General features: G+C 38.5%; 1 protein-coding gene across 1 annotated transcript in view; it reads left to right on the forward strand.

The window, feature by feature from the left end:
* WDR49 (WD repeat domain 49) overlaps positions 1-12,551 on the forward strand; it is a 145,848-nt gene that overhangs the window by 87,726 nt on the left and 45,571 nt on the right. The window contains exons 10-13 of the mRNA XM_081790111.1: positions 2,734-2,760; positions 7,390-7,520; positions 9,887-9,985; positions 11,609-11,773. Of these exons, the coding sequence (XP_081646237.1) occupies positions 2,734-2,760; positions 7,390-7,520; positions 9,887-9,985; positions 11,609-11,773 (422 nt within the window). The remainder of the gene's footprint in view (positions 1-2,733; positions 2,761-7,389; positions 7,521-9,886; positions 9,986-11,608; positions 11,774-12,551) is intronic.

A 12,551-nucleotide genomic window follows, 5' to 3' on the forward strand; every position in this document is an offset into this window, starting at 1 on the left:
ATCAGTTTTGTGTGTTTGAAGAAACACATAAAAAACATGTATTATCAAATTAATACTTCAAAGTTTTAGCTTACTCTTATTTTTCCTTTTTCTTTCCCACAAATATTTTTAAATGGCAGCTTGGTCGAAAGTGCTGAGTTAGTAACTATGGTGGACTGAATGTGAAGAAGCATGATTCTTGCTCTCAGGGGCATCACATTCTCACTGGGGAGTCAACTCACACAAGGCAGGATATGATAAATGCCATTGTGAAATGGTCCTAAGCAAAACCTGAATTGGAGAGCCTATGTTGGCTATCTAGAAATACCATTTGTTAGGGGTGCCTGCCCTGCATGGCTCAGTTGGTTAAGCATCTGACTTCTGCTCAGCTCATGATCTCATGGCTTGTGAGTTTGAGCCCCGTGTCGGCCTCTGTGCTGACAGGTCAGAGCTTGAAGCCTACTTGAGATTCTCTCTCTGCCCCTTCCCTGCTCATGCTCATGCTCTGTTTGTCTCTCTCTCTCTCTCAAAAATAAATACATATTAAAAAAATTTAGAAATACATTTGTTCATATCAAGAGAGTATGTTAAATCTTTTAAAAAGAAGCCCCAAATTCAGAACTTCTAGAAACGTGTTTCTTACCATTTTAGGCAAAATATCTTTAGAGACAAAGTTGTGAGTTGACATAGGGCCAATTAAATAATGCCCGGTTAAATATCCGGTCATATTTACATTGGTGAAATTATATGAATAGATGATCGATTAACTTTGCATTTGCATGTAATATTTATAGTTCTGGCAAAATCAAATAATCATAATAGTTCAAGATTTTATCTTGCCCTAAAGTTCTATGATTCTATACTTTTTAAAAATAGACTAAGGCTTTTAGTTTCTCTCACTTTATTTCTTTCCTTCCTGTTAAAGGAAAAACCTCTGTTTAAGAAGGTTTTATCTCTGTAAAATATCTAGACTCATACAAATATAAAAATAATCTTTTGTACAATTTCAAGTAGTTCTGAAAATATTATTGATAGCATCTTTCACAAAGCTCTGTAAAAGTAGGTGCTCAATAAATAGCTGTTGATATCATTTGATTTAGAAAAGTATTTTTAAGCAAAATTAGATTAGGGATTTGAAGTTCCTCAACAATAAAACTTATCTATCAGGAGATATTAAATTCTTAATAATTGCTTTACTTTGGTACTATACTTCTATGTGACTCAATTGGTTTCTATTATTAGGATGAGAACCAGAATGAAAATTTCCAAAGTTTAACTTACTCTGAATAACCATGTTGGAAGTCAGGAGGGGGCAGGTATGTTGGAAAATCACAAATAGCCCTCAAATCATATTTTGCGATGGTTTTGGTGTCCAAAATTTGACACCACAAATTTTAGGAAAAAGAATAAAAATGAACGGATTTATATCGAACACATTCTGAGATACTTCTTTTAAGCCTAAAAGGCTTAAAAGAACACGGATGGACTGAACAAGGATAGAGTCTTATAATGGGACTAACAACACATGAGCAATTAGCCTCTAAGGGAACAGATAGTTGGTTGTGTTCTTTTGTTCTGTCCATGACAACTTCTACAGGATTAGTTTTGGTAGAAGTTATTTTCCCAGCTCATTCATCCTAAAAGAGGTTTTTGGTGTTTTTTTTTCCTCCAAATATTTTTTTTTTCTTTTTTGTATTTTTTTGTACTTGCCAGGTAAACTAATTTTGTTCTCACAGAATTGGTCATTATATCTACATTCTGAATGAGAGGTCTGATCGTCTTCACAGATGACACAGTGACTCAGGATCTCAGATGGGTATGGGAGGAAACTAGTAAACTCCTTCAATGTCAAAAGAACAAATCTCTCAGACTCCTCAAATGCCTTAAAATTGGCTCATTCTGCACTTCAATTTAACTCCTGGCAAAAGTACAAACTTAAAAAAAAAGCTATCTTTGAAATGGACAAAGTAAGAAATGCAGTGTGGATTCTTAAGGTATTTTAAGGATAACTGTCACTTCAATGGAAAGATTCAGGTTAGGTTTTAAGGGAAAGGTGGCAGCTAATTAGTTTCTCAACATTTTGACACACAAGGTCAAATACCAGAAGGGATGGTTTTTACACCATCTTGGGAAAAGCATTTTGTGCCTTTGGGTCGTACAACCTAAATATATGTAGTTAATATGGGTATCTTGGCAAAAAGACATTTGACATTGACTTTTGACTGAGAGATAATAGAAGAGATATAGGATTGACTTCTTCCCTCTCACTCCCATTCTTCTCTCTACATTCCCAAAAAGTAATCTCTTCAACCAAACTTATCAATAGGTAAAGAAAAAATTAAAAATATATGCACGTAAAGCTCTTATGAGATCCACGGCAATTTCAGAACTGCAGAGTACCTTATTTATAATATCTTACCTTGCTAAGCCTCATAGTAATATTATTAAAAGAATATTAGTATTAAAATTATTGATTTTTTTAAAGAAAGAATAATTCATACATCAATTCTGCAAATATTTATTAAATGCCGATTATGTACTAGGTACTAGTCTAAGCACTGGTGATACAGGAAAGAAAAAAAACAAAGTCCCCGCTCCCCTAGAGCTTATTTCTGGTAGCAGAGACAGTAAGTAAACAGACAAATAAATATAGACCACGATATCACATGACGATAAAGAGAAATGACGTAGGGTGAGGGATGAAAGACTCAACGGAGAGTCTTCTTTATTTTATCTTTTAATTTAAATCAAGTTTTATTCTGATTGGAAAACTCCAAGTAAGTAGTGCTACCCACTTCAAATTTTCTTTTATTTATTCAAGTATGTGTAGCATGCAGTATTAGATTAGTTTCAGGTGCACAATACAGTGGTTCGACAATTCTATGCATTACTCTGTACTCATCATGGTAAGTATACTCTTGATCCCCTGTACATATTTTACCCATCTGCCCCACCAATTTCTCCTTTGGAAACCACTAGTTTGCTCTCTATATTTAATAGCTCTTTTGGGTTTGTGTCTTTTTTTCCTTGTTCATTTATTTTGTTTCTTAACTTCTACGTAGGAATGAAATCATAGGGTATTTGTCTTTCTCTGACTGGCTTATTTCACCTAGCATTATACCCTCCAGATCCATCCATGTTGTTGCAAATGACAAGATTTCGTTCTTTTTTATGGCTGAGCAATATTTCATTTTATATGTTTATATATATACATTTTTTATACAGATCTTCTTTATCCATTTATTCATGGATGGACACTTGGATTGCTTCCATATTTTGGCTATTATAAATAATGCTGCAATAAAGATCGGGGTGCATATATCTTTTTGAATTAGTGTTCATTTTATTGAGTAAATACCCAGGAGTGGAATTATTGGATCCTATGGTAATTCCATTTTTAAGTCTTTGAGGAACTGTCTCCACAATGGCTGTACCATTTTACATTCTTACCAACAGTGCATGGCGGTGGGGGGGGGGGTTCCTTTTTCTCTACATCCTCAGCAACACTGTTCTTTTACATGGTTTTAGCCATTCTGACAAGTGTGAGGTGATATATCATTGTGGTTTTGATGTGCATTTTCTTGATTTAGTGACCTTTTCAGATGTCTGTTGGCCATCCTTATGTCTTCTTGGGACAAAAGTGTATTCATATCCTCTGCCCATTTTAACTTGGAATTATTTGCCTTTTTGGTGTTGAGTTGTATAAGTTTTTTTTAATGTATTTTGGATATTAACCCTCAAGGAAGAGTGTTTAGAGAGGGTAGTCACAAAAGACTTACTTAAGGAAGTGACATTTGGGACAGAGAATTTTTCATTCATTTATTTGACAAATATCTATTGAACACTCAATATGAGTAGGTCACAATGCCTGCTATTGTGGTACTGTAGAATAAGACAAGATTCCTTGTTTCTGAGAATTTGTAATCTAGCAGGGGAGTATAGCTATATAATATTCATTACATGTTATAAGTAAAATGTGAACAGTGTAAGATGTGTAAGATGAGATGAGAAGAAGGAAATATTTCTTTCAACTCTAGTTATTAAGGAAGTCTACCAGAACAAGATGAGTCTTAGATAATGAGTATATGGATGGATAGATGTGGGACTGTATGTGAAAGGAAATCCATAGAGGGATGGATGAGCACACCATGAATGAAAACGAAGCAGCTAGAAATGTGAAGGGTGCTTAGAGAACAGTAAAGATATCATTTGTGTTGAACAAGAAAGTGTGCTTCAGGGGCACCTGGGTGGCTCAGTCAGTTAAGCGTCTGACTTCAGGTCAGGTCATGATCTCACGGTTCGTGGGTTTGAGCCTCACGCCGGACCCTATGCTGACAGCTCAGAGCCTAGAGCCTGCTTCGGATTCTGTGTCTCCTACTCTCTCTGCCCCTCCCTGACTCATGCTCTTTCTCTGTCTCTCAAAAATAAATAAACATTTTTTTTTTCTTAAATAAGAAAGTGTGCTTCAGAAGCTTAGCCTTTTATACCTCTAGTAGTTCAAACAGTTCCTGTAATCATGACATTTATTTGAAGCCTTGTATTCTACTTAAAAATTTTTTTTCAATGTTTTATTTATTTTTGAGAGAGAGAGAGGGAAAGAGGGAGAGAGAGAGAGAGAGAGAGAGAGAGAGAGAGAGACAGCATGAGCAGGGGAGGGACAGAGAGAGGGAGACACAGAATCCAAAGACAGGCTCCAGGCTCTGAGCTGTCAGCACAGAGCCCAATGCGGGGCTCGAATCCAGGAACGATGAGATCATGACCTGACCTGAAGTCAGATGCTTAATGGACTGAGCCACCCGGGCGCCCTGGAGCCGCCCAGACACCCCTCTACTTTTTAAATCCAGATTAATTTTGCATTCTATTACATAAATTCATTTATCCTTATTTTAAAATAAAAAATATTTTCCCCAAACTCTTTTACATAAAATTAACACTTAGGAAGGTGAGCCATATTTATCCTATGGCTCCCAGTAGCTCTGTCAAATATTTAGCTGGACATTCACATTTGACTTTGAATATCAAGGATACAGGAATGGAGAGAACTAATTCTAAAATTGTAGATTAGACCCAAAAAGTATTGGGCTTTGAATGTAGGCCCACACATTTAAAATTTGCCATGTAGAGAATGGAAAACTAGTAAATTTTTTTTAAAGAGGCATTAGACTTATATTTGACCAAACTGTTCCCTCTGCGTATAGTGCCCTCCTCTTCCAAATACCAGCCATCTGTTATGGTCCAGCTCAAATATGACCCCTCACTCAGCTTTCTGTGCTTTCTATATCTGGACTTCCACAGCAATTGATCAGTACTTCCTTGGCATTTGCCACATTTCACTTTTCATTTTAGTCATTTTTATGCTCATGGCTCTATCCCCTGCAGCACCTGACTATGGACTTCCAGGTGGAAACCAGAAATGCCTGTAAAATGAATATATATCAAAAGTCCCCAAATGGAATGATTAATCCAGAAAGGGTAGACTAAAGGCAATGAAATTGGTCAAGTGCGTGTTACAATTATTCAACAATGAGGTTGTGACCACTGAACTAGGAAGCTGTCATTGGTTGTTTAAAATAAAAAGGAATGAGGGGCGCCTGGGTGGCTCAGTGGGTTGAGTGACCCACTTTGGCTCAGGTCATTATCTCACAGCTCGTGAGTTCGAGCCCCGTGTCGGACTCTGTGCTGACAGCTCGGAGCTTGGAGACTGCTTCGGATTCTGTGTCTCCCTCTCTCTGTGCCCCTAACCCCCTTGCATTCTGTCTCTGTCTCTCTCAAAAATAAATAAACATTAAAAAAATTTTTTTTAAATAAAAAGGAATGAATATGGTGACATCTCACAGAGGTGGAATCTAAGCATTTGATGTGCCTAAGGAAGAGAAACACACAGGAAGCTGGAGTGCTGGTAACTGTTAACCAAAGTAGGGAATTTAGGATCCACACCTGGTGTGGAGGGAAGATGAAAAATTTGGATTTCTTGATATCTTGCTGATGGGAAATTATATGAAATTGTCAGCTGGCAAATGGAGCTTCTCAGCACTGGGAAAAGTTATGAATGTAGATAAATTTTAGAGCCATTTGTAGAGAAGCAAGATTGCAACTTACAGCGGTATGTGGATTCCCTGCACAAACCCACTTGGGTAGAGAGAGAGTAACAGAGAAGTGACAGTAAGGAGCATCCATAGTAAAAGAAGGGGAGAGGGGCTCCTGGGTGGCTCAGTCGGTTGAGCGTCCGACTTCGGCTCAGGTCACGATCTCGCGGTCCGTGAGTTCGAGCCCCGAGTCAGGCTCTGTGCTGATGGCTCAGAGCCTGGAGCCTGCTTCCGATTCTGTGTCTCCCTCTCTCTCTGCCCCTCCCCCACTCATGCTCTGTCTCTGTCTGTCTCAAAAATAAATAAACATTAAAAAAGAAAGGGAGAAAGAATGGAAGGGGGGATAGAGAATAGGGAATGAAAGATCCGGAAGTCAGGAAGAAAAGTGGGATGTACTAGAAAGAAAAGAATTCTCAGGAGGAGAAAGCCACATCCTTCAGAGTGAGGAGCTGCTGTGATAGAGCAATTGGGAGACCTTTGGAGCGGTAGGAATAGAAGCGGGATTTCGGGTAGGTGAAGAGAGAGTGCGGGTGGAGACCCCAAGCCTGTGTTTGTAAACGCTCATTTGAGATGTGTTTGCCTCTAGAAGGAGAGAGACTTAGTACAATCTGGTAGCCAGAACTTAAATCATCAAGTGGAAACAAGGTGGCATTGATGCCTCCACAATTTAATTTTCGTGCTCCTCCCTTCTTTACTAGGCACCAGGCATTTCATTTTCTGCCCATCCTGGCCTGTCAAATTCACAGCAGTGCCCCAAGATATTGGCTTTTTAAAAACTATTATTTCTGTTCAAAATGTACCTGTCCAGAGTCCTATTCCCTTGGAGTGGCATTTTCTAAGTGGGTTTCACAAATGATAGTTCTTCGAAATGCTATATGAAAAAGGACTCTGTGGTCAGGTAAGTCTGGAAAATGCCACAGGGAATGTTAACATGTTAGCTCTTCTGGAATCTCTAATGAAAAGAAAGCTTACTGATTTTGTTCAAACTACCAAATATTATTTCTTCGCAGACTCATGTCATTTTTTATTGTTACTGTCAAATAAGTCTTTGTGGTTCCATGGTACCCATATGGGGAGATGTTGTTTAGAGTCTTGGTGGTGGATAATTGATCTGATAAATGCATACATGTTTAATGTTAATGACTGTGAAAAGGTAATTAACTTTCTAGTATTAAATATTCATAATATACCAGAGAATTCAAAGAGAAATAAAAAAAAAGTTTAGTGTAGGAAGTTCAGGATTATGGATGACGAATGGATGTTGGCTACTCAATGTCTATATCACATTTGGTTTCATAGCTAAATTTTACTTCCTTTTTACTAGGGGTATTACTGTGTTCCGTCTACAAAACTTCAATCAATATTTCATCCAGCCTGAGAAATGGAAAGGTGGAATACAGCACTGTGATGATATCTTGTGCGCTGCATTTTTACCTCCACAAACTCTTGTTACAGGTTAATTGAACCTTCACTTGACAATCGGTGGTTGAAAGTTTGGTTTCTTTTGGCTCAGTCACTTTTAAAAAAGTCTTTTCAGAACTCCAAAATGGACAAATTTCTTGAAGAATTGGCCTTTGCCCTTACAGCTACCCTTGGTCCTTATCTCTAGGGCAATATATTAGTGGCTACGCCTGTCAGCTCTTGAACATCGCTACCTGGCTTTCGATCCTGGTGCTACCACTTACCAATGCATCCTATCGAACACGTTATTTAAACTGTAATCATAGCCTTCTCTGGCTAACAATAATCTATCAATATCTTGGTTTAAAGTGAAGACTGAGTAAGATAATCTGGGTAAGGGCTTAACACAGTGCGTGACACACAGTAAGCTTATCAGTAAATGGTTAGCTTTTATTTTTATTATCCTTTTCCCAGAAACAGCATTAGGGATGATGGGAACGAATCACACTTCTCTGGCACTCAGATATTTCATAATGGGAACATACTAACCCTTTGACACAATTTAGCCTAAGTAATGTTGGTTAAATACCGACCTCACAAAATGTCTACAAATCCAAGCAAGCCCTTAAAAGGTTCCATGGGCATGCTTTGATGTGACAAATGAAAGAGGATCAGAAATCATTGTATCGTTTCTGGCCAAAGAAAACAAGTTATAAAAATAGATTGCACCATGAAATTATAGAGTCCATATTTTGACAACCTAATTTTTTTTAATAGAACCCAAAAAGTCATCAATTAAGAGGAATGAAAACTTATAATAAAAAAGCCAGGATGTCTATGACGTGTTACAATATGAGGCTTACAGCTCTGTGTACACTTAAATTTCCACTGTCTTCAGGACTTACCTGATTACTTTCCAGTAGGGCCAACTCTGCAGTTGAATTTGCTTGATAGCTGCTGAAAGTCCATCTCTGCAGGGAGAATGACATACTGAAATGTGATGGAGACAAATAAGCTATAAGGCTGCGTCTTTGTATTGCAAAAGTGTCATAAGAGGCCCTTGTAATTGGTGGGTAGATGATTTCTCCATTCGTTATCATCCCTTCAGTCCTATGTGAAAATGTTTGGTCAAGCACCTTACAACATAAGCCTTTCAAAATCATAGGAGAAGATGGATATTCCCCCATACAGCTAATCCATGCAAATCCATCATCCTTGGCCAATATTTGAGTTACACAGGTTACTCCTTCCAGAACAATACAGAGTTTAGTATGTATCACTCTCTTTCTCCAAATCCCAAGAAAGACACCATTTGTACATTGCACTCAAACTTGGCTCTTCTGTTCTCCTCTTCACTTGACGTTGACTCTCTGCTCAGTAGGGAGTGCTCCTCACTGAGCCACTAAGAGCAGCAGTCTGGTCATGTATTGCTTCTCCCCAGGACAAGTTTGGTCAGACTGAGTCTCACTATTTGGGCTTTTCTATATTGTCTGCGATGAGCAGTAGGGAAGGATTTTCTATAGGGAAAATTTTAGAATTGGAGAAAGCATTATTAAGTAAAGAATATAGGAGGGAGGGAAGGAAAAGAAAACATGTGAGCGTGTACACACACACACACACACACACACACACACACACAAGAAAAGGTGAATAGATGCAGGAAACAGAAACTTAGAATGACTTGGTTTCCTTCCTTCACTCAATAAAAAAAGCATAATGATTATTAGGAATTGTACTTATAATATGCTAGGCACTATTCTAAGTACTTTCTGTTTTTCACAACAACCCTATGAAATAAATATAATTTTTTTTAAAATTTTAACGTTTATTTATTTTTGAGACAGAGAGAGACGGAGCATGAACAGGGGAGGGGCAGAGAGAGGGAGACACAGAATCCGAAACAGGCTCCAGGCTCCTAGCAGTCAGCACAGAGCCCGACGCGGGGCTCGAACTCACAGACCATGAGATCATGACCTGAGCCGAAGTCAGATGCTTAACCGACTGAGCCACCCAGGCGCCCCGAAATAAATATAATTTTTAATCTAGTTTTGTAGGTGAAGAAATTGTGGCATTAGGTAGAGTTAAATAACTTGCCCACATGTGCACAGCCAGTAGGTGATGGAATGGGGAATCAAACTCAAGTTGTTTAATTACAAAGCCCTTATTCTGAATGACTGATTACTATAAAATAAAAAGATATGACGGTAATTTCTATCACAGTGAATACACAGGTGTGCTATGAGGATGGTAAGTTCTAAAGTTTAATCAAAGTACTAGTTATTCACTCGTGTTTCCAAAAATACAGAGTACCTACTATGTGCCAGACTTTGCATAAGGTAGTATGATAATGACTTCTCATTGCGGTTGCTCATATTTTCCAACTTTCTGACAATTTACATTCGCCATCCTGGCTCATACAGGAAGCTATGATGGAGAAATTATTCTGTGGAACAACAACACAGAAAACGCTCACTACGTCCTTCACCCTGATTACCAGAGGCTGCTAAAATCAAAATGGGGTGAGTGCAAGTTTGAAACTAAAATAAGGTGGCTGAATCAAACCACAGTAGGCTTAGCTGTTTATGCATGTACCTGATACAGCTTGCTCCTAAATTATAGATGATTGGCTATAAGCACAAGGGATTAGTGATACCGTTGTCTTGTCAAAGTGACTAAAAAGAACCTTGAGATTTCCTTGGCTTAGCAAATTCTCCATGGCGTGCTGTTTCTTGCCTTTATGCCACATCAGCTTTTCTGAATTACTGACAGCAGGGAGCAGGCCTCTCATTTCCATCTAGTTTAGTTTTTGCCAATAAACGTCACCAAATTGCCTTTGAGTGAAACTTGGTACCCCTCAGTAGGAAAATAGGAACTCGTGTTCACTTGATAGGCTGCTCAGGCTCAGTCTAGAGCTTGTATTAAATATTATGCCACCTGGAAATCTTAAATTATTTCTTGCTTTAGAAACCTGTGAGGAGCATGAGACGGAAGTATATTGTATTTTATGGGAGTTTAGCAGAGCACATGAATATTTTATACTTAAGCAAAATGTCTTGACAATTGCCTTTCACATTTTATTTCAGTTTCCTTAGATACTGAAGATTTTTCCTTAGACTTATTTATTTAGGTAATGAATATGTCATTCCTCACAGCCCGGTGAGGTTCTATTGTCTCAATTGGATAAACTCACAGAGCTGAATTGGACCGTAGGAAAGGACAAGTCATCAGATAAAGCTTTTTGTGTGTGAAAACTGAGGGAGTAATTTGTTAAGAATAAGCCCTTAGGAGATTTAGGGCTTACTTACCTGCAGCCACAAGGCTCTGGCCTGTTTTATGTGCTAAGACCTAAGCACTAGGGTTCATTTGAATCCTCCATGAAGAGGGTGCAGTTCTGCTTTTCCCTCTGCCTGCAGGAGAATGACGTCTTGCTGTTACGGCAAACCTAATTGTGGCTACAATGAAAACCACAGAGAGATAGATAAGAAAAATGGGTAATATCAGACTTCTAAAAGACAGAAGAGGCATTGCGATAGATGTCTTGCTTTGAAATTTTGAAGATATTCCTGTATAGATTTTTCATAACTATGCACACACTGTTCATAGATTCTGAATATTCCCAGTTCTTAATGTGGCCTGGAGATGATGTCACGTGATAATTAAAGGACCACTGGGAATGCCCTCTCCAGGTTAATTCCCTAGCAAACAATACTGCTAAGAATGATCATTTAAATATATTTAAATAGTCATTATAGCTCATGTTCATTACATTATTCGCAAGATTAATATTAATGATTGATAAGCTGAAAATGCTACCATATTAGAATCACATTTGTCTGGAACCCATCAGGATTTCTAAGATGTTAACAGTGACAACGAAATGAAGTCCCTATTAATTCATATCAAGGGAAAACACATTAAGTGTGTATGTAATATGCAAAACAGAATGGAATCAAATGAGCCTTTCAAGTTGGTGTTGAAGAAGTGAATAGCAGAAGGTTCAATGGATGTTGACTGGAAGCCTTTTGTGAGACTTGATAGACTCACCAGAGACTGTGAGGGAGGCGGGCCTCTTGTTTTGCATAAGCATCTGTTTGAAGAGCAGATTCTCCTCATGAAGACACCTAGCTTTGTATCCATCACAGATACAGAGCCTCAGAAGCTTCTCAGTGCTGGGAGGAGCCACTATGCCTGCCCCAGTGCAAACCAGGCTACCCTGGGACCCTGCTCCTTTGAGACAAACACCAAATACAATAATGCTGTTGTGAGGCTTTGCATCCTTGAAGCAAGAAAAAACACTGCAGAGACAGGTAAAATATATATTTCGAGTTTGATCGTACATGGATATATTTGTAAACCATTGGAAAAGGGAGCAATGAAGACAGTTTATTCCTATCTAGGTCCCATAGAGCTTGACTTTGGGTAGCTAAGAATCAGTGCTGGGTCATGGGAGGTCACAGGCCACAGCAAACAAGGTCAGGGTTCAGGAGGAAGGATCCAGGGGCAGGAACCAGACTACACCCGACGTGTGATTTATACAGTGCTGTATAGGTCAGGAGCAGAGTGGGAAAACTCTGGCAAACAATTAGATACGGGTGACAATCAGAATCACTGTTCTAGCCATGGCTTAAAGAAGTCTGGTAGGGTAGAGGGTACAGCAAGAAATATGCTTCAAATATATGAGCCAAGGCTCAGGTCTACATGTGCCAGAAGGATAGAGTCTGAGACTTTGCTGGCACCTAGTATCAAAATGGGCTAGGAGAAAATAGTAGGAATCTTGGAGATTAGGGCGATAGCAGAATTTGAAATAACTGCTGATCCTAGGTCAAGAGAGCTGCTTGCTTTTTTCTTAATTTTGTTTGTTTGTTTGTTTGTTTTTTTGGTAATGCTTTGGGTATCATTACCAGTTAGGCCTACTTTCCAGAATAAGTCAGAGTCCTGATTTTTAGGATAGATTCCAGGAGTGCTTAGGATAGAGCTGTTGCTGAGCTGTATGCTAAGACGGTTGCCATCATATCACTTACTGTAATTGTTTGATATTATGTAAATGAAATAACCATTTGCTTAATTTCCACCTTGTTTTCAGTG

Source organism: Panthera onca, chromosome C2, assembly GCF_046562875.1.
Source record: "Panthera onca isolate mPanOnc1 chromosome C2, mPanOnc1 haplotype 2, whole genome shotgun sequence".
NCBI lineage: Eukaryota > Metazoa > Chordata > Mammalia > Carnivora > Felidae > Panthera > Panthera onca.